The sequence below is a fragment of the Eschrichtius robustus genome, chromosome 5 (genome assembly GCF_028021215.1).
Source record: "Eschrichtius robustus isolate mEscRob2 chromosome 5, mEscRob2.pri, whole genome shotgun sequence".
Classification (NCBI taxonomy): Eukaryota; Metazoa; Chordata; class Mammalia; order Artiodactyla; family Eschrichtiidae; genus Eschrichtius; species Eschrichtius robustus.
The window spans coordinates 65,400,616-65,426,813 of NC_090828.1; the positions used below are offsets into that span (position 1 = coordinate 65,400,616).

At 37.1% G+C, this 26,198-nt stretch overlaps 1 protein-coding gene across 2 annotated transcripts in view; it reads right to left on the reverse strand.

Annotated features, from left to right (window-relative positions):
- XIRP2 (xin actin binding repeat containing 2) overlaps positions 1-26,198 on the reverse strand; it is a 287,840-nt gene that overhangs the window by 8,190 nt on the left and 253,452 nt on the right. The window contains exons 5-8 of one of the 2 annotated variants that reach the window (XM_068543948.1): positions 11,898-12,008; positions 11,447-11,519; positions 10,368-10,498; positions 342-9,705 (exon numbers count right to left, since the gene is read on the reverse strand). In XM_068543948.1, the coding sequence (XP_068400049.1) occupies positions 342-9,705; positions 10,368-10,498; positions 11,447-11,519; positions 11,898-12,008 (9,679 nt within the window). The remainder of the gene's footprint in view (positions 1-341; positions 9,706-10,367; positions 10,499-11,446; positions 11,520-11,897; positions 12,009-26,198) is intronic. The other variant, XM_068543949.1, reaches the window with a different exon arrangement.

A 26,198-nucleotide genomic window follows, 5' to 3' on the forward strand; every position in this document is an offset into this window, starting at 1 on the left:
AGTTCCATATAATAGTTAATACTATCACAATAACAATTATTATTATACCTGCTGCTTTATCCAAAGCCTTATTTACGTTGACAAACACAGGTCTCAATAATCTATATAGTAGTATTTGTTACTCTCACACAGTGCTGGTGAATCATATTAAATTCCTTCGTAAAGAGAAAGTAGTAAAAGCAAGCATTGTAAAGGGAAGGATATCAACAACCAGGGAAAGCTGTTAGTTTTAGGTTATGTTGTTTAGTACTTTCCAGGTACTCATTTATCTGCAAATCGTCTTAGTTATGGAACAGGTGCCTTTAAATGGGTTAATCTTCACTCTTTGCAAGCTCATTTACCACTTATAAATGCAGCTTCCTCTTGAAAGGTGGTTTTCATCTCAGTTGCAGAAGCATCTGAGGTTGCACATCCCAGGTTTTTAAACACTCTTTCACTCTCCTGCCACGTCTGTTGAAAATTCCTCCTGAGTTCTTTAGGTGAATCAGAAACATCTAAAATATGGCCAGCGATGACATCCTCATAGGTTGGTGGGGCGTGCTTGAAGTCAAAGCCGGATCTGCCAGCTTCTGAGCCTTGTGATGAAGAGACCATCATCTTCGACCCAACAACTTGACTCTCAAATGCATCCACACCTGAGAAAAGTTCACTTAGAGATCTTGTTTCAGAGCGGATGCTGGGCGGCTTAACAGGCATCGTTTCTTGCAGCTCTCTAGGATGACTGTGAGAAAAGCCGGTAAAGCTAGCGCTTTCTAAAGATGTTAATCCAAATTCCTCCTTACAAAATGTACGACTTTCTTGTTTTATATTATGGTTTGCTTCTCCATTTGCATAAACTCTTCTATTTGACTTCGCGTCAAAACCTAGGCCATCCTCAAATCCCCTGAACCATCTGTTTATTTCATTTTCGTGGTCATTCATGACATTTTCAGCCATTTGAGCAGTCCGGTTGGCGGCTTCATACCTCTGCATTTGCTCTGATAGGTGAGGTTTTTCGACTTTGCGGATGATTTCGACTGCGTCAAAACTCTCAGTATCTGGCACTATGCGCTTAGTGGAATTTACTCCATCTTTGCGAACGTAAGTCGCCCTTTTCCCTACTTTCCTTTCTTCCTCTTGAGCTTCCATGGATTCTCTGAAGGAACCACTATCAGCGTGATTTACACTTATAGGTATTGTGATTGTAGGTGGGGAGTCCCTACCACGAGCCTCTATCTTAATTTGACGACGAAGTGTTGCAGGAGATGTGATGATCTCAGACCTCTTCTCTACAATGGGAACCGGGGTTATGGACGAACCTGGTATGGTCCCCCTGGATAACTTCGCAGTGGTGTCTTTGAGTTTGACAAGCTGTTCAGAGTGACTCTTGGGTGGAGACGGGGAGGTATTTGCTCTGAGAATTCTAGGTGGTTGTGACCCAGGTCTTGGTGATGGTTCAGCAAAACTGTCCTTTTTAGGGGACTGGGAAAGCTCATCCTTAGCAGAGGTTTCTGTTTGCCGTGCAGTAGACTCGATTGTTATGAAAGTTGGTGATGGCGGGCGTGTTTTTAAAGAGGGAGGAGAAGCCTTGGCATCATCTAGTTTAATTTCCTGATGGGTTTTCACATGATGCTGAGCAGTTGTTTCTTGATGAGTTGCTACTTGGTGGCACTCTGTTTTTTCTACAATTCTATTTTCTTTCCGCTCAGTGTTTTTATTGTAGCTGACATCAGCATTAGACACTTTAGATAATGTTTCATTAACACTAGTAGCTTTATTTCTCTGCTTTCCTGCTTTAGAGGATATCATGGCTGTTTGAATTATATTTACACAGGACACAAGCATATCCTCTGCCTGAGTTTTAATGTGCATTATTTCTTCTTTGATTTTTTCTACGTTATTCTCCATAGCAATGCGAACTCCATATTCTCTTTTTTCTTCACTTAATAGCCATACTGGAATAATATTTAAGAGCATCTGAAATGTTTTAAGGCCATTTTTATCCGGCTCTGCTTCAAACTCTTTTACCCTAGACAAAATCTGTTGTAGTTCTTCACGTTTTCTCAAGAATTCCAATATATTTACAGCACATTTTCCATCATCCTGCTGGGATTCTCTCACAGAGGAAAATAAAGATTTGTCCTGTGTAATCTCTTGCTTTGAATCTTTAGTGTTAGAAAAGACTTGTTTCTGTTGTATGCCCTTGACGCCAAGACATTTTTCTCCCTGCAGATTATTACATGGCTGGGGCAATTTTTTATGTTCACCTTGACTTTGAGAAGTCTGTATATATGTTTGCTGAAAATTCTGAGTCTGTGAATCAAGATGTGCATCAGTAACCTTTTGTTTGACTACCTTCTGGGCTGATTTATTCAAATGTTCTTGTTTTCTTTCAACTACTAGTTTCTCTTTCTTTGGACCAATCATTGGTGGTCCCTGAATTGTTTCTTCACTTCCTGGAAGTTTCCCACTCTCAGATTCTCTAAATTCTTTTTGCTTCTCACGAACTATATTGAGTTTACTTTCATGGCTTTTCTCTGTGGATTCTGTAGGCAGTTTTACTGTTACTGTCTTCTCCTTCGTAGGTAACTGATAATATTTTTCAGCTACCAATTGCTTATTGCTACATTCAGTCCTTGCTTCTGTTTTCTCAGTTTCCTGGTACTGTTGTTTGGTAATGGTTTGAACATCAACTTCAGCTTGCTTTTCATGGCTTTCATAGCTGTGGTTTGTTTCATCTAACTTATGGTCTAGAGTTGGAAGCTTGATGGTTTTAACTTTGAAACTGGGGGAAACTGGTTTGCTTTGGGGCAAGTGCAACTGCTCCAGATACTTCTTCTGTTGTGTTTGCTGTGTCCTACATTCTTGGTGACTCTGTTTAATTTCACGAGCTGATTTAGATTGGGTCATATCCCTTGAGCTCTGCAAAGCTTCCTTTTTCACGGTATCTTTGTCTTCTGAGGCTGCTGGAACATGTTGGAGCCTCTTGGCAGCGAATGTCACTGCTGGCGTTGTGGAAAGCTGGTTATTGGTACACACTCCTAGTACTTGAGAAAGACTTTGAGAGACTGGGTTGGTTTGGGCCACAGTGACCCCTGAATCCATTCCAGCTAGGGGGACCTCCTCCTTTGTTTTTTGTAACAGCACTTCCTTTTTCAACTCTGATACGTTTTGATTTTGGCTTTCTGTTTTGACTAGGTTGTAGCAAGAACTCTCCTGTTTTTTCTGTTTTTCAAGTTCTTCTCTTTGTTGTCTGTATTTTTCTTCAGCAATCATTAAAGGCGTCTTAAATTTTCTCATATAAGGTTTTGGACTTTGCTGTCCTGAACCTGCTGGAAATGAATGAGATTTTACGAGAGGTGCTATCAGTTTTTCCTTGGGTGGTGAAGTTTCTGGAACTGTCTGTGAGAGAGACCTTGTAGAGTCCATAGATAATTGTTTTCTTTCATCAAGACTTTTTCTAGATAAATTCTGCTTTGTCTCTATGTGTTCACTGCTACTTGCCATTATTACTCTTTTCTGATCCTTTGAGGGAGTAATTTTACATTCCATATCTGGTGGTGAATTTTCCAATTCAACTTTTGGGGAACTATGATTCTTCTTATCTTCTATCTGCTTGGGAAATTTGGGTTTGGGGAGTGTGGGAGGTGGCAAACGTCCTCCAGATTTTCCTGTTATGATTTTAGCCTGAGAGCTTGAGGCTTCTTCTTGGGAATATTGTATGAATGCTCCACTGTGCTTTTCTTGAACAGAAGAGGAAAGGAGATGTGCTGGTTTTAGAGATGGAGCTGGTGGAGGGGAAGGTGGTGGAAACATTGCTAGATATTCTCTTTCAAATTTCTCATCTTCTGGTGGTGGAGGAAGAGGGAGGCCTGGGAAATTCTCAAATTCAGCCTTTATCTTCTCTGTGGACAGTGAGGGAAGAAACACATTTTTTTCAGGCAACATCATGAAAGGAGGTGGAGGAGGAAGAGGAAATTCAATTTCAGCTGATGAATTGGAAGGTAGAGGAGGAGGTGGAGATGGAGGTGGAAGAGGGAACTCACTTTCTTTTGCATTATTTTCAGGGTTACAGTTGATTGGATTAAAGGACACTTCCATTGCCATTTTTAAGTCTTTGGAAGTATTTGTCTTCATTAGAAAGTCCTGGCTTTTCAGATGAATATCAGTCTGCTTTTTGTCAGTTGCCTTAAATTTATTGTGGCTTTTTGGGGAGACTTTCACTTCTGTTACATTTGACATGTCTTGATCCACAGGCAAAGTCTGCCACACTGGTTGAGGGGTCACGTTCTTTTTCTTTATATCTTTATTAGAATATTGCATTTCTTGCTTTAACAGAGTCTGCTTCTGAAAGTCCTCTGAAACTTCACAGGTTTCTCCAGCCATCTTGTTGACTGGACCCTGGGTTAAACTGGGCTTAAAGCTTTGTGTATCTGTTGATGTTTTAGTGTTTTTGGGATTTTTAGGACTCTTGTCAGGGAAAGCCTCAATCTTCTGGTGGTCATTCCTCACTTCACAAGTTTCAGTCTGTTGCTTTCCAATTGTTTTATCAATAGATTGGGTAAAGACAGCACCCTTCTTCTGTTCTCTCCCTGTCTCTGATTCCTTGGTTTTTAGATGTTCCCTAACTGACACAGTTGAAGTCAGTTGTCCACTCACATGTTCATCTCTAAGACGTTGCTCTGTTATGTTATCAGTCCAGATACCCATTCTGTCCCCTGATTCCAACACATTTGTAATAGCTTTGTGGTGTGAATTAGATAACCTTCTAAGGTTTTTCTCAAGGGCATCATTGTTTTGTTCACGATCTACGACAATCTTTATGGTGCCCTTGGGGGCTTTTGGACGATTAACCTCAGTTCTTTCTTCTCTTAAATCCCCATGACAAGATTTGCCTATAGTTTGATTAAGAATGTCTGTTCCCCCCTGCCACCTGGCTGCCGGCTCAAATGGTCCTGGTCTTGGCTGAAGAACGCTTTTTTTGTCCCTCTGGACAGCCACCTGATGATTCTCGGTTTTCTCCTCTTCCTCAGATCCTACCATCACAGATTGCACATCTTCTTTGATTACACTTTTTTTATTTACCTCTTTGAAAGCTCTTTGTGCTTCTTTTAGATTCCTTAATGATGCTTCAAGGTCATCTTGGATAAGCTCCTTTTTCAGGATTTCCATCCTTGTGTTTGAAGTCTTTTCAAGGCATTCAGTAGCTTTCTCTATATCCCCAGGGATGACATCAGGCTGTTTAGATTCTTTCCATTTTTGGCTTGATTCCTTAAGTGACTTGAGTGTGGCCAGCATGTCACCTTTTATAATTTCTTCTGTTTTAGCCACTGTTTTCTGACTTATGGCCTGGCTCAGGGAATTTAGGGTTGACTTCAAATCACCTTTTATGATTTCTTCTTTGGGTAACTTACAAGATGTACTCTGAGGCTCTGTCAGAAGAACCTTAACTGTATTATGCACATCTCCTGGGATGATGTCCGTTTCATTAACAGTACGTTCAACCTGAGATTGCCTTTTCTTTAATAACAGTTTTGTACCTTCTACATCGCCACCAATTATATTTTCCTCTTTTTCTTGTTTCCTAGCTGTTAGTGTTTCATCTGACCATGTCTGGAGCTGTCTGAGATAATCCAAAGCTCCAGTTTCTATGCATGTTGTAAAAAACTGAACATTTCCCCTCTCAGAGGCATCGATTTTAGCCCTTTCAGATATTTTATTGTTTGATATGGAAGATAGCAAATTATGAATGGTACGTTTTACATCACCCCCTATTACTTCTTCACGCTTAATTGTGTCACCAGCATTTTCATGAAGAAGACAATAGATAGTCATGTGAACATCTCCTCTTTCATCTTCCTGAATCAAAATGCCTTTCTTTACAGATCCTTCCTCGGAGAACAGGTTTTTTATTGCTTGTTGGACATCACCACTCACTATCTCTTCTTTTTCAGCATGAAATTCTGTTGATCTGTTTAATAATTGAGTTTTGGTCAAATTAACGTTTCCCTTCTCTTCTTCACTAACCAAAATCTCTCTTTTCTCACAGTCTCTTTTGGAAAGTAGCTTCACCATTATACTTCTGAGATCAACCCTGAGGATTTCTTCTTTCTGTATCTCAGGAGAGGCTTGATTCAGGAGCTTGTATTTTGCCATTCGAACATCCCCAACTTCGTCAGCTTCAATGATGATTCCAGGAGCCTCAATAACTTTTTGAGAGTAGAGTTCTTCTAAGGTTTCTTTAATGCTCTTGCCAATAACTTCCACCTTTTCTACCCTATTTTCAGTAAATTCATGAAGGGGTGTAGTTTCAAAGAGCCATGTAGTTGTCTTGACATCAGAAGGAGGGATTTCTTCCTTGGTGACTTTTGTGATGCTTTCATCTGCTTCCTTAATAGAATCCAAAGTTTGATTTTCAAAAAGCCATACTGCCTGCTTCACATCACCTTTCTGCATATCTTCCTGGGTGACTGTTTTGATATTTTCATATCCTGACCCTTCTCCTCTCAGCTCATCTAGAGTGTGGGTCTCAAATAGCCAAGTAGATGTTTTAACATTGCCCTTTTGTATTTCGTTGACACTTACTGTTCTTATATAAGTCTTCTTATCCAAATTTTCAGACTCAAAGAATTGTTTACTTGTCTTTACATCCCCACCTTGAATATAGTCTACAGTGGGCACAATATCACGTGGTTCTTTTGTAATCTGATCCAGTGGCTGGGTTTCAAATCTGTATCTGACAGAACTAACATCTCCCTTCTGAATGTCTTCTTGTGTGACAGATTTAATAACATACACAGTCTCTGATTCATTAATGGAGTCTAATGGTTTCGTTTCAAAAAGCCACCTTGTCCCTCGTACATCTCCATGAATTACCTCTTCCTTTTTAACTGTTGTCACTTCATGATAAAACCCTTCTACATCTTGAATTGCATAGAGTGGCTGGGTTTCAAAGAGCATTCTGTAGCTTTTTACGTCACCCTTTATTGCTTCTTCAGTAATTGTTTTCTTGGTGCTAATATAGTCAGATTCTTCTTTAATCTCATCTAAAGAAAAAGTCTCAAAAATAAAGCACCCCTTTCTTACATCTCCACCTTGTATGTCTGTCACTGTCTTAACTAATTTATCACCTTCTTGGCTTTCTTTTATCATATCAATTGGTTGGTTTTCAAAAAGCCACCTGCAATTTAAAACATTGCCTTTCTGAATATCTTCAGTCTTTAGGGTTTTGATCTTTTTCAAAACTTCCTCTGAACTGGAACTTATAGAATCTAAGGACTGACTTTCAAATTTATGTCGCAGGCTGGAGACATCCCCAGCTTGGATATCCATTTCCATGGCCTTGATTTCCTTTCCTTCTTCTCCTTGTATGCTGTCCAAATTTTCTGTCTCAAAAAGAAAGCATGCTGTACGAACATCCCCACCATGGATTTCCTCCTGTTTTACAGTTTGCAATTTGACTGTTGCTTTGGAGTCATCTTTTATGGAATCCAGTGACTGAGTTTCAAAGAGCCAAGTACAGGCTTTGACATCTCCCTTATGAATTTCTTCACTGCCAGTCATTAATGAAACTTTTTCATAAAGAGACTCCATTGGCTGGGTTTCAAAAAGCCATCTACAGGTTTTGACATCCCCTTTAATAATATCTGTAGCTTGTTCAGTTTTACTTTCTACTTCTTCCATATTACTAAAATATTTAATCGAATCAAGAGGTTGGGTTTCAAACAGCCATTTAGCAGATTTCACGTTCCCAGTCTGTATTTCTTGAGCAGATATTCCTCTAATTATCTGAAATTTATGAATGCTTTCATCAAACTGGTCAATGGGCCTTGTTTCAAAAAGCCACCTACAGCTTCTTACATCCCCTCTTAGGATTTCTTCTTGCTGGACTGTCTTTACTTGATGATATTTTCCAAGGTGATCTTGAATGGCATACAACGGTGTTGTTTCAAAGAGTGATTTATTTAACTCTACAGCACCTCTTGTGACTCCTTCCACCTCTATTTTATGCGATGCATCAAATTTAATTAAGTTGTTTGATTCAAAGATACGTGTGTAATTCCTTACATCTCCTCTGTCAACTTCTTCAAGTTTCACTGTTCGTATGTACTCTTTTTTATCTTCTCTAATCTCTTCCAGAGGTTGGGTTTCAAAAATCCATTTTTGGTGCCTAACATCCCCCTTTTCTTCTTCAGAAGTAGTAATTTTTTGAAGTTTTCCAACATCAGGGCTATCTTTTAAAGCCTTTATTGGAAGTGTTTCAAATAAATGCTTAGTAGTTTGTACATCACCCCCTATTATCTCTTCAGACCTTAGAGGGTCTGCATCAGGAACTTCTTTTAGAATATCTAATGGCTGTGTTTCAAACATCCAACACTTTCTAGAGACATCTGTACCTATTACTGTTTCCTTTTCAGTGATGACCTCTTCTGACTCTTCTTTGATTTTCTCCAAAGGTTGAGTTTCAAATAACCACTTTGCCCTACTCACCTCACCTTTGACATTTTCTTCCATGGATATTCCTCTGATGACTTTAATTTCTGTTATATCCTTGTTAATTGTGTCTAAGGGCTGTGTTTCAAACATCCAACGTGCTCTTCTCACATCCCCCTTTTCAACATCTTCTCTGTGAACGGTTTTAATTTCTAGCATTTGACCTGAACCATCTCTAATAACATATAATGGTTGAGTTTCAAAACATTTTATACTTCTCTTAACATTTCCCTTAATTTCTTTGAGCTCAGACCTGAGTTGCAGTAGGTGCACCTCATCTACTGAGTGAAGGTGTCTAAGTTGATCCAGATGTTGAGTTTCAAACATGTATCTCACAGTCTTGACATCCCCCCCGGTTATGTCCTTTATGGCAGTTACTATTGATTCTTCTTGACTTTGATGCATTTTATGCATTGAGTCTAATGGCTTTGTTTCAAACATCCACCGGGCTGTGCAGACATCTCCTCTGGCTAGCTCAGGAATTTTCTCAGCATTTTCTTCAGTGCCAGAAGAATGATCCCCCAGAGTATCGATGGGTTGAGTTTCAAACATCCATTTTGTATATTTCACATCACCACCAGCAATGATTTCTCGATCAGCAATGCCCTTGGAGATGTTATCTTCATCTGGAGAGCCATTGTTAATGGAATCTAATGGCTGATTCTCAAAGATCCATCTCATGGACTGCACCTCCCCCTTCAGAATTTCATCCCACTCCAAGTGGTCTCTTTCCGAGTTCAGACCTTTTTGAGAAATGTCATTCGTATTTTCAAAAACATACCGGGCTTGTTGCACATCTGCTGAAACTGAGCTCCCCAGGTTCACTTGACGAGAAACGATCTCAGAAACCTCACTGATATAATCTTTTTCTAAGTTTTTTCTTAACTCAGGATGGATGTGTTTATATAAACGGTTTAATTCATACAAATTTCTTTGCTTGGAATATAATTCTTTGGGGACTGGTGGTATTCTAGGAGGGCTGGGGAGTTCAGGGGACTGGGAAAATGCTGTCACATCTATTGGAGTTTGAAGTATGTCGGGTGGGGGAGGAGGAAATTCTTCTGCCTTTTCCGAAGAAGTGGCATTAACTTGTGCCAGAGTCGAGGAAGTGGCACTGTGGTCACTGTATCTTGTGGTTGATGTTTCCTTCCTCTGGCTGGTTGAAGTGTAAGAAGTGGAAGAGGCACCCACAATTGATGATGGCTTTAAAGTCTCTTCATATTCACTTTCAATCTTTAAGGGAGAGAAAATCAAATCTTATAAAGATGAGTGTAGTGGTAGAGACTTTTTAGGCACTGCCCTTCACCTGTCCACCTGCTACGACATCTGCACTGGGAACAACGGGTGGTATACTCCATTTAGAGACTCACTTAGGAGCAACAGTCAGTATTTGTAACTATCGTCCCTATAATCTATTTGCACTTTTTAGAGTTATATTCCCTATTCAATACATCAACGAGTCAGTATTTTAACATTTACACGTAATCTTGATTATTTTTCCTCCTTTACGTAATGTGCTATGCAGAGTAATCTAGAGGGAAACAATAAAAGTCTTAAAGGACTTTTGAGGGTTGTTTTGTTTTCCTTGGAATTTTAAACAGAACAGAGTAAGTAGCTGACATTTTAAAATTGGATTTATTACTTTAATGTTAGTTATTAAACTTTAGTGCATACATAATTTTTTCTTCCCTAATTTTCTCTAGTGAGAAAAGTTTTCTTTCTACTGCTTTTCTCATATAGAATAATATTCTTCTTACGGAACAGAATAAGTACTGGCTCTGGATATTTTTTGCTGTTGTTGAAAAACCACCTCAAACATTCAATAATTTGAAAATGTTATGTATTTACATCTGGTTTTACACTTAACATGTCTCTGTGCAGAGAAATTATCTTACCTTAATCTGCTTGGTTGGGGTCGTCTCTTTGTCAGAATAAAGGACCTTTTCCTGGGCAGACTTTTCAAATTGTTCTTTTAAAAACTTAGTTGAAACCTTTGGAATCTCTTCATCCTCAGGTGTATCTATGACTACAAACAGAAAACAACACCAGAGATATTATGTAACTAATAAATATGATGTTTGAGAAGACATTATAATGCTATGGAAAACTTCTCATAATGTAAGTTAAGTAAAAATATTCAGGATATAAATGTATACATATGGCAGTATTTCATTATGTAAGTTAGTATATGTCAAGAAATATAGGAGGAAAAATGGTGGTGATTATCTCTGGATGGAAAGTCATAAGTAATGAAAGTGCTGTTTATTTTAATTGTATGTATTTTCCAAATTTTCTACAAGCATGTTTTGCTGGTATGCTCAAAAAGAAAAATAAAAGTTATAAAACAAGAAAAGAACAGTAGAAAAACAGAAAAGGAAGATCTACTTCTTTAAGCAAAACTAAAATAAAACCAAATTCAGGTATAGTCAAATAACGTTTGGGTCACAGTTGGCTAAAATCTACCCTTTTAGCACTTTGGGACAGCAAAACTTCTCATTCCCCTTTTATAGGCAAGACACCCTGTACCCATCTTATGCAAACTTGCACAGGTTTGCCTGTAGTCTAATCTCATATCTGTGGGTTAGAGAATTAGACTTAAACGTGCTTAAATTTGTTATTAAAAGTAATACAATCTAGATAACTTTTCTGTTCCCAGGGAGCTTGATAACATCAAGTTTTATTCTGGATCCCTGAGCAAAATGCATGGCTGGCTGGCTTATCACCTTCTAGGCATTTTGGATGAATACATCATAGGGTTGAAGGGCAATGAACTATTTTAGAAGCTTACTGCATCTCCTACCACAGGCAGAACCTAATTATATATAGAAATACTACTCTGTCCCCTTTGGGATCATAAGTCATAGTTACTAACTTTATTTAGTGGGAAGGTTTGTGCTTTGGAAGTCCTCCATTCAAACACAGAAACATCAATAGGAAAAAGATATATTGGGGTGAAATATTACCAGATTCTTACCTGTTTCTTGAACATACTGATGGAGTGGAGAAGCTTGATTTATTTCCTCAGTGTGTTTTTCAAGATGAGAGACCTGTGTTTAAAGATAATTTTAGATAAATAATTGTTTTTAAGAAGTCAATTATTTCAGTATTGCACACATATTCTTCATTGCACAGTGATTTTCATCCAAGACTTCAGCGCACATTGATTACACTTTGATCATTTATTTTAATGCATGGGTTCATGCTATAACAGAACAAATATGAATTGACACCTAAAGTGCACCTATATTTTTAGGGTGCTCATTTTATTTTTCAAAGAATATCAACCCCAAAGTAGGGAAAGAGACACTGATGTGTATTGATATTAAATACATAAAGGACAATAAAAGCAACTGTTTAAAACAAGGTCAGAATTTCCACACAGTTCTGCAAACTGTGTGGAAAGTGTTGTCTTTCTAAATAGTTACCATTTCTGTTCCAAGAACATCAATTTTGTGTGCTTTGTAAGTTTCTTGTTCATTTCTTTCCATTTCCTGGCTGTGTCCTGCAATGTCGACCTGGCTGCTACGGATTACCTCCTGAAAATTAACGGATGAATGAATGAATGAATGGACAATGCCTTAAAAAAATTCTGAAAATTTTAACTTTTATTTTATTAATGCAATTTCAGTGACAGACGCTTCTGAAAAAAACCCTGTTTCCTCAGTATATTAGTTTACTTGGCTGTTGTAACAATTACCACAAAGTTAATATCTTACAGTTCTGTAGGTCAGAAGCCCTGAATGGGTCTTACTGGGTGTTGGCAGGTGTCAGAAGGCATGCATTCCTTTCTGCAGGCTCTAGGAGAGAATCCATTCTCTTGCCTCTCGCAGTTCTAGAGACTGCTCACTTTCATTGGCTCATGGCCCCCCTCCTCTATCAAGTTGAACTTTTTCTCACTCTGTCACCTCTCTGATTTTCTCTTGTGATCCCCTCTTTCACTTTTAAGGACCACTGTGATTACACTGGACTAATCCAGAGTATTCAGGATTATCTCCCTGTCAAAAGGTCAGCTACTTAGCAGCTGTAATTTCATCTGCAACCTTAATTCTTCTTTGCCATGTAACTTAACATATTCACAAATTCTGAGGATTAAGACATAGATACCTTCAGGAGCCATTATTCTGCCTACTAACCTTAGAAAGGAACAAATGTTAATGAGGCAACTCATACCCAACATGGCAAAGACGAATCTCAAAAAGAAAATGAAAACCCTTGATGAAAAAGAAATATATTTTGTTGTTTATAAGCCAGATTTTCATTCTACAGAAAGACATTCCCATCTTCAAGGTGGCCTTCTGGTTTGATGATACATCCAGAGTTCAATTGAAGAATATAACCATTAAATATAACCAATATAAATAGGCCATATTATGCTAGTGTGTCTCTATCTTCACACATGGCGCTACTTTTGATTTTGGTTAAGTTAGCACAGTGATCCTGGCTGAATTGGAGGGTTGAAACTCCTATTAATTTTGGTGATCCAGCCCTGCTGTTACTACAGAATGTGATCTGACACAAGTATATGATTGACTGATTGACTGATTGATATGGTGAAGCAGCTGGCATACTGCTAAAAATCTTAACATCAAAAAATAAGGACATAGACAGATGACTCTCCAAGAACACACCTATTTGAACGCCTTTGAAGTTGGGATTTCATTTTACCCTTGATATCTACATGACTAACAAATACTGTTTTTGAGATGGGATTTTAAAATTTTTGTCTTAGTAGAGAATAGTCAAGTGAGCAAAGGGGCATCATTACTATTAATCAAATAGGAGCACTAACTTTTTTTTTTTTTAAAAAAAACATGGAGTTAAATAGTTCTAAGGGATCAAATTCTAAAGCTTTAAACCAAGAATAAGTTTAAAGTTAACTCATGAGATCTTGACTTGTGATTTTTTTTTCTTGCTAGTGGACTTGTAGTGTCTGGCTTACCCCCACGGGTATCTGGTATACAGGGTTAAAGTTCTGATTAACCAAGTGGCAGTCAGACATTTGCTTAGAGATATACAGTATTATCTGATCTTACTACACTATCTAGGAAGGAGAATTAAGACAAAAAATTGATACCCTCCCAAAAGTCCTTCAGAGAATTGAAGCCAAAATGTAGGTTTGCACTTTAAAATGTAGATTACATTTCATTGGGTGTGTTAATTAACTAGATGGGAGGAATCCTTTCACAGTGTGTATGTCTATCAAATTATCACTATGTACACTTTAAATATCTTATAATTTTTTCAGTTATACCTCAATAAAGCTGAAAAAATATAAATTATATCTCATTAAATTAAAGGCCGGTGTAATCTTTTCCTAAGCAGAATGGGTTTTTAGCCCTAGTTAATGATCCACATATACCAATAGATATTTATTAACATGCTTGACACATAGTTTATGCTAAGGAAAAGTTTACTTAACGAATGAATGAATAAAATAGCAAATTTCCATTAATAAATGAACTTCATTCAACCTTCTATTTGCCTGAGAATGTCCTAGAACCTGGGGTTAGAACAATGAACAAAATGTGTACTTTACTTTTTCAAGAGGGGGTATAGAAAATAAACAATTCATATTCTTTCCTTTAAGTTCAAAAAATCATAATTCTATATAATAAAAAGTTTTGCATAATCAAGTTTTATTTAAGGGTATTAATGACATTAGGCTGGAGGGAACAATAACTGTCATTGAAGACCACAGATAGAAAAAAATGCATGGGCACAAATAACAACTCTTTGCATAATAACTGTTTACAACTATGGCAAGTCTTTCCATCTATAGGAATATAATGGGGATATTCTATGGCTTTCTTATGACACACCGAGAAATAGGAAGTACTGATTAAACAGACAGTGAAAGAGCAAAGGACATGGGAACCTGACCAGTACCAAGATCCTTATTGAAGGGCACAATGATCATTACTATAGAATCACGTCTCTGCCTAGAGGCCCAGATGACAAGCTGTGGCCCAGAGACAAGATTATTTGACCCACTCAATGTTTTTAAAGTCTTGAACTAATTAAAACCTACAAAAAAATCAAGATTTCTGCTTATGTTTGAAAATTTTGAAGATCTGGCAATATGCCATATTCCAACATGGCAGTGGCTTGCTGGAACAAAGTAGTGGCCACCTGTGTTAGTTGGGGCATATACTTTTCAGTTGGTCACTGTTCCCATCACTCACTAATAGAGTATTTAACACCAAGTTGACATTTTTAAAACAACCTGCCTATCATCTTTAAATATATTTTCTTGTGGGAGATGACACAACATAAACAGTAGAAGGATACATAAATTTAGTTTAAAGTTATAAGTTTCTTCTTCAGCACTATGTGCTATTACTAAATACAACTGTAATTGCTACACTAGTTTGGTATGTCAGTGTCAATGCATCAATCTTACTGCCCCGTTTTCTGCAGTTTACATAACGTCTGTCTTAAAATATTCCAAGATTTTGTTTCCATCATTTACTGTGTTTCATATTATGCAACTAGTAGAGTTGGATTTTAAATCTGACTTTCATTCTTCCCAATTGCTGGTGTCTATAGAGTGAAGGGTTAGATAAAAGGGTGGATCATCATAATGCTCAGGAAGAAATCAAATTACACAAATAAAATGTAATAAAGAATTCTGGCCAGAATACCATATGCAAATTCACATGAAACAGTTTATGAAATTGGTACTTAAAAATTAAATTCAAATATAGATTGGGCTGCAAGAAGAAAAATGCAGTTTTGTTCACAGGTGGATTAACCTAAGTCAGGAATGGGGATAGTACTCACTCCCTCCTTTATATTAGATATGCTATAATCTTGGGTAAGTTACTAAATCACACTTCAACTCTTTTTTTAAATCTCATTCATCCATGAAAATAAACACAGATGATACACGTGGTCTAATTTTGGAATCTAAAGGAGAAAATGTGGCATGATCACAAAATGTTATAATATTTGCATAGCTCACGCCAATCTGATATCAGCTCATAGATTAGTCAAGTATATTACAAAAGTCTCTCACGGATGTACACTTCTCCTAAGGAGATTTCTCCAGCACAGGAAAGAGTTCACACTCTGCCTACCCAACTTGCCACTGTTATTATCATTACAGGAAAAGACATTGTACATTTCCACTGATAAAAATGCAAACTCATGCTAGCATAATGAGTAAGGAAAGAAAAGGACAGACTTTTTATGGTGACTCACTATTATTGTGACTCTTAGAAGTATACCCAGTAGAAAAAAGTGTGATGGAAGACTGGCAGAAGAGTAGATGATAACTGCCTCACTAGAGTGGAAAAAACAGCTCATGCTCAATGCCAGTAACTCAGCAATTTTACCCGTCACTAACCTCATTCTTAATAAAACTAGGAAGGGTTATGATGTATTAATGTTATATGCATCATTGTCAAACAGACAGAAACAATACCAAAAATGTGCTATTTATGTTAGCAAAAATGTCAGTTGATTCAAGGTTTGAAAGAATAATCAGTTCTTTCTTTTAAGTGAGGAGCATAAAAATTTGTGGTTGATATATTGTGTTTGTCTAGATTTTGATATGTTTGAACTCAAACATGTTTTCTTTCTGCCCTGAGTTTTCTCTTTACGTTTTAAAATTTTACTTTAAAACTTTACAGTATAAAATTTGACATCCCTAGCATTGGAGCTTCAAGTTAGGGCTTTTCCTCATTCACTATACACTTCTGAGTCTTGGCTCAAGAATTATTTTCTATTTGAAACCTTTCCTGACTTCTCTATACAGAGTTCCCTATTACTGCTTCTTTTATTGTATTCCTGTATGGTCAGTACACATCTCTATTATCTACCTATCCATTTCACATTCATTACTTGATAATACGACCCTTTCCTTTAACTGAATTCATGAATCCTGAAATCCCAATATTTAGCTTCCTGGTAGAGAGTAGATGCCCCCCAAAATATCAAGGAGTGAATAGTAATATTATGAGCAAATAGTCAATAGTAATGTCATGAGCAAATAGTCACTTTTTTCCCAGGAGTGTGAACATTTTATGATTTTATAAAAATCTAATTTAAAAATTAAAATTCTATTTTTTCCCCCACATAATCCTATGATCTTATTTTTTGGTATTTTGGCTGACAATCTTTGACACTGAACATTTTATGACTTGTAGGTGGAGTTACTGAAGCTGATGCATATAACAATAACATGTCAATCACTGACAAAGTATATGCAGAAGAGGTCTCTGGATAACATTGCAAGTGATTAGAACATTTATGGAAGAATATGGGCAGTGCTGTGACGCTGTGAAGAGCAGTTGACATCATTAGAGGGAGGAGAAGCCTGTACCAAGAAACCAAAAAATACACAAAGGTAATAAACACATACAAAAAGGTAAAGAACATTGGAAAATAGGAAAATTTATTTTCAGGTGGTCTTTTTATAAAAAGATGTTCATGGTGCTAAAAAAAAAAAACTAGTCTGTATGTTCTTTTTTTAGCGAATTGTTATTATTCATTGAGTTTGTGAATCTGATGTATTGCCAAGCATCATGTAGAAATAGCAGTAGAAACGTGTTGAGCAGAATTACTATGACATCAAAAAATTAAGCTGAGGTATTTATGATGACAATAAAAGACAATACTTTATCCTTATTTTTAATATCAAGGGAAAAGAAGAATCAAGGCAAATGTAAGTCATGATTCTTCATATAACGCAATGTATTTGGAAGTGAAGACTACAATTTTACTTGGTTCAGTAGTAATGCTGCCTGAAGCTATGAGTGTGTCCTAGTTGGACTGTTGGATCCTAAGAGACTGATGATGCAAAACATTCAGAAAAAAAATTAAGATAGTAACTTTTTCCTTTGAAATCACTGCATCCCTAAATGTGAGTGATCGTATATAGCTTCACTTATACATTTATTTATTCAACTAATAGCTACTGAGCACCAACTATCTCTATAGCATTATGCTAGGCATTGTCAGTACTGTTTTAGTAAAAGTTTTATCTACCAACCTATCTACATATCAATCATCTGTCTATTCATCTATCTCTATATCTGTGCAATATATAAAAATATGTACAGGATTTCCCTGGTGGTCCAGCGGTTAAGACTCTGTGCTCCCAATGCCTGGGTTAGATCCCTGGTCGGGGAACTAGATCCCGCATGCTGCAACTAAGAGCCTGCATTCCACAGCTAAAAAGATCCTACACGCCGCAACAAAGACCCGGTACAGCCAAGTAAATTAATTAATTAATTTAAAAAAATGTACATACATATCTAATGGAATAAAAATGGCTCACTTAGCTTGAAATTCTCTTGAGACAAGATTTGTAATATATACACATGCATGAATTATGCAGGTTTGTTGTAAAAATCTCTGAGAGAAGCACTATCATTCAATTAATTTCAGCTCTTTCTGCGCTCAAAACAATTATGCTTTGGTCATATTTAGCTATAAAGAGCAAAACTTATAATTTTTTAATAAAAATACTTAATTTGAAAGTAGGAATATTTGACTTCAAAGAGGGAGGTTTATGAATAAGTAATGCCAGCTTTCACTACTAAAACTTTGTCCTCTACTTTCCCCAAAGTGTTATTTATAGAGCCATATCCCAGCGTCCAAAAATGCTGAAGGTACATTAAAAGAACATGTAAAAGATGTATTTTCAACTGGGCCATCAAACATATTAGTAATATAAACAACAATACTTATTTGACAAACTAAAAAGAACAGGATACATAAAAACATTCAATTTTCAGTAAAGGACACCTTCTAGAAGTTTTATGTAGATGTGTGTTTTTTATACACACACACACACACACACACACACACGTATACAAGATTTCAATCTAACATAGACGTAAGGCATCTTAAAACAAAAAAGGCACTTGGATATAAATAAACATAAAAGTACAATAAAAGAGGCTAAAACTTAGTCTCAAGGAGCAGTGAAATTACAAAAAAAAAGCTTGCAAAAAGAATGAAAAAATTTTAAAGAAAAAGAATAGCAGGGGTAACATATATCTTACATTAATTAATGCAAACCAAAAGAGAGAAACGGAAGAATTCTACCTTTTTATTATTCCCCCTCTTCACCAATATCCAATTGATTTATAAGCTCTTCCAATTCTATCTTTAATTATCTTTTGAGTCAATGCCCTCTTTACCCTAGAACTTCTGACCCGTTTAAGTCCTCATGTATTTAATCTGCTATTTCAGTAGTCTCCTAACTTACCTTCTTCAGTCTAACCTCGACACCATTTTTTTTTTTTTTTTTTTGGCTGTGTTGGGTCTTTGTTTCTGTGCGAGGGCTTTCTCTAGTTGCGGCGAGCGGGGGCCACTCTTCATCGCGGTGCGCGGGGCCTCTCACTGTCGCGGCCTCTCTTGTTGCGGAGCACAGGCTCCAGATGCGCAGGCTCAGTAGTTGTGGCTCATGGGCCTAGTTGCTCCTCGGCATGTGGGATCTTCCCATACCAGGGCTCGAACCCGTGTCCCCTGCATTGGCAGGCGGATTCTCAACCACTGTGCCACCAGGGAAGCCCCTCGACACCATTTATATCAATCCTATACAACTAGAAAAAATGTTTCTTAAATGCATATCTATTCATCTTACTCCCCTGTTTGTTTCTTCAATGGTTTTTGATTGCCTTAGAATAAAGTAAAAATTCTTTATTATAGCATATAAGTTTCTCTCTTATACAGCCTTCGGCTACATCTCCAGCTTCATGACTCAATTGTGCCTCACTATATTCACAAATATACTATTTTACCTTTTGCATAAGTTGTTCCTTTCACCTAGAATGTGATTCTGTATTTATAAAAAATTATTTTAAGTCTCAGCTGAAGCATCCTCCACCCTCAGATTCCCCTCCTTGACCATCCTTCATCCAGAGTAAAGTTTATCACAACCTCCTTGTGTCCCAACAAACCTCATTTATATTTTCCATGATAGAATCTACCATATTGCACTTGTAATTATTTGTTATATGTGTTTCTCTCTGATAGAGTGAGCTTCTTGAGGGCAAAATAATATCATACTCATCATTGAATCTTTTGTGCTTGACATATGGTGAGTGCTTGACATATGGTGAGTGCTTAACGACTATCAGCTGAATAAAAAAAAAAATAAGGCACAGACTCTGGAGTCAGCTTTCCTGAGTTAGGATCACATTTGCTCACTTTCTTGGGCAAGTTACTTAGATCTTCCATGAGTTCATTTCTTGTCAAAAAAAAAGTAGGGGGGGACTTCCCTGGTGGCGCAGTGGTTGGCAGTCTGCCTGCCAATGCAGGGGACACGGGTTCGAGCCCTGGTCTGGGAGGATCCCACATGCCGTGGAGCGGCTGGGCCCGTGAGCCACAATTCCTGAGCCTGCGCGTCTGGAGCCTGTGCTCCGCAACAAGAGAGGCCGCGATAGTGAGAGGCCCGCGCACCGCGATGAAGAGTGGCCCCCACTTGCCGCCAACTAGAGAAAGCCCTCGCACAGAAACGAAGACACAACATAGCCAAAAATAAATAAATAAAAATAATATTAAAAAAAAAAAAGTAGGGGGCAGGCAGCTAAAAATAATGCCTATCTCAGAAGGTTATTGTGAGGAGAAAGTCAGTTAACATATGTGAAAACCTGGCTCATAAGTGCTACATTAGTATTTGCTATCTTTGCTTAACATATTCATTGCACACTTACTCTGCATCAGCTATTTTCCTAGTAACTTGGGATACATAGTAAACAAGGCAAAAAAAAAAAAAAAAAGATTGAAGGAAAGTAGATTGTCTGTGGTTATGTCAATAAATTTTGCCATGAATTTTTTCATTGTAGAATTAAGCCCAGAAACGAAAGAAAAAACAAATTTCAATATGTACATTTTTTTCAACCAGAGAAGTAGTGGATTTGGGGGATTTTTCAAAGAGAAGCAAAAAGGTGCCTATGCATAACTCTTCTAAGTCATTCTGGCCCCTAGGACATGGACATTTCTATAGAGGCATGGCCAGAGAGTGGCTTTCTGATCACCTATCCAGTTTTTCTCTGGTTCATCGTTCATGAACTGGTACCCAGTGGAGAGTCAGTTCACAGTGATTTAATCTACTATTATACAATTCTTCTCACACTTGACTCTTTCCTAAAAGGTCCTGTTGTGTGCCTCTCATCTAGACGGTAAAATAAGAATGTTAAGATTTGTAATTTATATATTGTTTTATCAGTCACAGCTCTCAGTGTCAAGCATCAGAGTCTAACTGATTTAAATAGGACAGGTACTTTGTTAAAGAGACATTTCATAGCAGAAGTGTATTTCACAGAATCTCCAAGAATAAGACTCCAGAAATATACTTATTCTCACAGAAGAAGACTTGGAGGCTTTGTAGCCAGGAACAGTGCTGAAAAATGCTGCAGAACCTTCTGGAGAAGGCACCCTTGCTGCTGACATTGGACACACTCATTGCCAAAGCCGTTGATACTACATAACAGATATTGCTTCTAGAATGGCTCTTTCTTGAAAATTGATGTAGCTAATCTCCGCCACCAGCCATCACCAAAACTGATTCCGCATAGTCCCTGCTTCTCATGCCATTTCATTACTTCTTTATGCAAAGACTGAGCTGGAGGTGTCTGATTGGTGCAGTCTAGTTCACAAGCTTGGGTCCTAGATACCAGGAGGGCCAGGAGAGTGAGTGTATGCTATTTGCGGCTTCTCCTAGTGGAGGCTGGTTTTGCCTCATGGGGTGGTGGAGTCCCCAAGTACAGGAGGTTCAGATGTCCAAAAGAATGAAAAGTGCACATTACCTCTCCTAAGAAAGTATTATTTGCCAACACGGACGTCTTATTAACCAAACAGGAATCAGTTAAAAACACAAGAAAAGGAATGCCACTCATTTTTGACAACAGATAACATAGTAGAGAACGCTACTCATGTCCTATGATGAAATTGATTTGGGCTTATTTCTTGGCAATATATGTTCCATGTGACATTACAAGTTCCTTTAGGGAGACTGAGACAGTACAATTTGCCTGCTAATAGGGTCATGAAGAGTTCCTGTTATACAACCCTGCCTCCTTCTTTCACTCTCCCTCTGAGCCTTTATGGTCATCAGTCTTGCTCACTGGGAGGAATACATTTTAAATCCTTATATAAAATCCAAGAAGAAGGAAAAAGCACCATAAAACAGATTTGGCTCTGATGTACGCATTCTAAGATAATCCATGCAAACAAAGCATTTCAGGATAATTATTAATTATGACTACAAATTAATTACTCTGATCATTTGGGTTTTCTTCACAATGAGGAAAAATCAGGAAAAATAAAAGGGTGATTAGTTGCAATTTCACTGGTGAATATATCTACCAGTAAAATGGGGACTGGAAAGAGATTGAAGTAGAGACAGGAATGTTGGGTTATGGGCTGGAGTCTGTCATCAATTCAAGTGAGAAATCAGGTAAGTAAATCACAGCTAATTTCAGTCTCACTTAGAATCCTCATTTGTAATCTGCTGGGGTAGAGAGTAGGGAAGCATTGAAGGAGATAGATAGAAGGAGCTACCATTGATTGAATGCTGTTATGTGTCAGGAAATATACAAGGCCCTTCACACTTTATAACATCTAATTTCTTAAGAATTTTACCATTTTTAAATTCTACCTGTTGATTACCCATGGACATAACCAGTAAAAGGAGTTGAAGGGAAAATGCTGTGCAAGATTTGAAAATTCCAAACATATACCATGAATACAGAGATTAACAAGGATTCAATCAACCAGTTATTTTGAGTCAACGATTTTAACACCTAAAAGCAATAAGTGATGTGCTCAATGTGCACTTGTGATGTACCTAAAGTGCATTTAAAGTAGGGACAAGAAAGGAGAGTTATTCTCAACTAGCTAAGTATGCTGAAGAACTGCACTGAAATGCCTTCAAAGAATCTAAAAATTAATAATCATGTGCTGTAATTTTTATTGTATATTAATTTTTTTTGAAAAAAAATCACTGAGTCTTTTACCCTAATATGCTTTTCACTAGTGTATCGGGTAACCACACAATTTTCTTTATTTCTTTTAGGGTTGTTGATTCAGTGAACCATCTTTTCTATCAATATAATATCGGTCATCAAGTGCAAAGATTTCAAGAAATATAAAAATCAATGTCAGAGGTTAGAAGGGTCTCAAAATGGAAACAAGGTTCTTACAAAAAAGGATAAAGAACGATTTGCTTTAAGTAGATGCTTAAATAGTTTCATTTTGCCTAAAAATATACATCTACAGCTTATAAAAATTGAGCGATTTAACTCCTATAGATTTATAGAAACAAATCAGATGAAATGAAATTTAAGGACATACCCTTTGATCTGTACTGGATTTTCTCCCAATTACACTTATCAGTTCCAGGGCACTGTAAAGGATAGGGCACCCACCCACTTGCTGAAGACTCATGACTGAAGATCAAGTTGGTTCTATAAGGATGCATCAGAGTGGATGAGATTCAAACAGGCTTTGCTAAGGAGTGATAGTCTTTAAAACTTATTTCAAGTATAGTGGTCTATGAAACAGTAAAAGATAAATACTTGATCATGTATCTCAAAATTATAAGAAGAGAAATAATACTGAGCATAGGTGCCAAACACAGAGCCTGTGATCATTATATTTAAGTAATTTAACCTGTATTTTGTGTGACATGATATTGTCTGTCTCACCACTATCTTTACAGGAGGAAATCAACATATTTGCATCTGATTCTGATACAGAAAAAGTAGCTCTGTATGTAAGTATCTGTAATTCTCTCATTGGTATTTTTTTTTCACACTCCCTCCTCCCCACAAATTATTGCTTTTCTTTCTCTATTTTCTGTACCCAGACTTGATGGTACACTTTCTCATTATCATAATCCCCTCTCTAGTAATGAAAGGCCTGGAAAAAATAAAGACAGGAAAGAAAAGCAACTGAGAAAAAAAAGGAAAACTTTTTTTGATCCTCTAAAAGAAAAACAAAACACAGAAAATACGATTGGGGGGAATTTGTTGATATTTTTAGAATAATGATACAAAATGCTTCTGATAAAAGGCTTACAAACTGAACCCCAGCCTAAAGTACTGACTTCATCGAAGCACCCTAAACCTCCCCAAACAGTTCTATACACTGTGCAATATGATGAATTGCAGGATCCAAGGGAGGAATTTCAAATGCCATAGCAGGATGATGTCTCTAGAAGACCCTGGTATTTACCCAAGGATAAGGAAGATGAATTGAGCACTTCTCCCCCTATTGGTGTCCATCTAGTGGCTGGTATATGATGTGCCCTGTCCTCCTGATGGGGTTAGAAATGAAGTAGTCTCCTAAAAAGCTGTTTCTTGGACCACGCTGGGTAGATCACTCAGGATAGATAGGGATAAAGAACAAGGACAAGAAAAGGCTGTTAGAAGGCGATGTAATCTTACTCTGGGTTCTGTGATGTTGAGATTTGCGAAGAAGCTGGAAAAAAATGAAGAATTTCTTAAACATATCTCTGTAAGAGCATGGTGCTAAGGACAGAATCTCTTAATGCCTCTTCCTTTGCTCAGGCTTTGTGTTCTTCCAGTTTTTTTTAGCATGATAATTCATTTGTAATTATGCAAACTAATAAATAAATAAACATCCAAAAGAATAGACAAGCTTGACTCAATCCAATCATTTTCAGAGATCCACGAAGACAGGTTTATTCTGAGAAATATCAGACCCAGAAGCAGCAGAAAGAGCTAATAATATCCTCTGATGTCAAGTGCTTACAGAAAACACCCGTTTTATAAAAGTAATCATGTGGAAAAAACATTTTGCAGATTTTACTAAGCTCTGCAAACAAAATAATTGTGTAATGTTAAGGGTTTCTTTTGTTGTTATAATTTTCCTTGCTCCTCACAAACTAGCAAAATCTCAGAACTTAAAATTCTATATCTTGCCATTCTATTATAAAATTTAAAAAGAAAGTAAATTTAATTAGTATATTATAAGATATTGTCTATATACTTGAGAATTCTATTAAGCATAATTATACTAAGAGCACAGTTATAATTCTAAACTAATAGGAGACCAGATTGAAGAAGGGGCTATACAAATGTATTTTTTTTTCTATTCCAACTTTCCCTAAATATCCACTCCCTCCCATAAAAGAAGACATAAAATTTGATTACGTCAAAACATCTGTGTTTTACATCTTTATCAACATCAAAAACTTTTTCAGATCACCTGCTGAAGCTCTAAGAACATGAAACTCTGTGCTCTCACTTTGTGTCTTTGAGGAAAGGGTCTAGGCGACACTCTCTCAATAACCATAGGCCCTGTGATAAGAACAATACCACTCCTTTTCTCCCAATTCCTTTCACTTTAAAGGAGTGAAGGGTATATCTGTATGTATACTTGTCTTCTGTAAATGAAACTGAAAATGGATTCTATAAGAACAAATAGGTTTCAGAAACAGAAAACTCACAGTACCATTAAGAAAAAGAGAAACTTTGATAGTAATACTCCAATAATTGGGGTAAATGTTACTACTACAAATTTTATTTTGGAGAATAAGATGAATCATAGAAAAGCAACCAATTCAAGGTTTTTTGAAAGCATTGAATCTTGCAACTCAGTTTTACTTATGAGTATTTGTACCATTCACTGAGGCCCTGACTGCCTGAGAAAATGTGCCGGGGGCACCCCTTCCTCTGGTAATGTTTCTAAACCCCTCCAAGCCACCAGGTAGATTAGTTTGTTTGCTCATTTTCAGCACAGTAAAGGAACCCAGGCAGAATGCACACAGTGGATGGACTATACTGTTTCATCAAGAAGATAGAGTTTCCACACAAGACCCAGGCAAATGCTTTGCGGGTGTCTTCACAGTGTGGGGTTGGAATGTGTTTCCCTTTATAATGATGCACTGGAATGGCCTGCAGTGCTGTCCCAGGGGAGGGAGGTGTGAATCCCTCTGTGCACTAGCATCTTCCAACAGATTCTGCAAAAGAAGCTGAAATTGGAAGTTGCAAAGGAACCATGACTGAGACTTTATGGTCACACCTCAGTAGACAGTTAGCAATTACCATCTACTTCATTTGGGGACAGCAGAAGTTGAGAGTTATAGTGTGTGGCTCTAAAGTAATGTGATTAATGCCAGTAGATCACATAAGACAGTCTTATAGCGCTTTATGGGCACACCTTGTATCCCAGGGGGAGTCCACATATTAGTTTAGCTGTGTAACGAGCCAAATGTCTCTGAGCATGTTACTACATGATTTAATAAGGTTTATCACTTTATAATCGTCTTACATCTTTCAGAAATTAATATTATTTTTATAGAAATATCAAAGGTACAAACTCAAGAGACATTAGGTATCCAGATTATATAATCCTATGAAATTAAAGTTTTTTAATGAAAGATGGCAATATTAATGAGTTAAATCTCAGTCTTAATTAATTATTGGCGTATCAGTGGAGCTTAAGCTAATAAATTCATTATTTTTAGTTTATTTTTATTCTAAATGCTTTGATATATATTTCTTTAGTTCACTTACATCACTCCATTATCTAGTTTTTAAAAAAATATTTGAATATATCTTTGTATAGATGCAAAAAAACCCCCCACTATTTTAATACAGTCTGCCATTAACAAGGGAGTTAACTGGGCTTGGAGGTACCAGTAAATTGGTCGTTTGGCTGATTGGCATTTATTATATTCACCATGATTTTTTTAAGCCCTTGATTTCTCTATTCTCAGCAGCCCCTGCTCTATTCTTCGCAGTAGG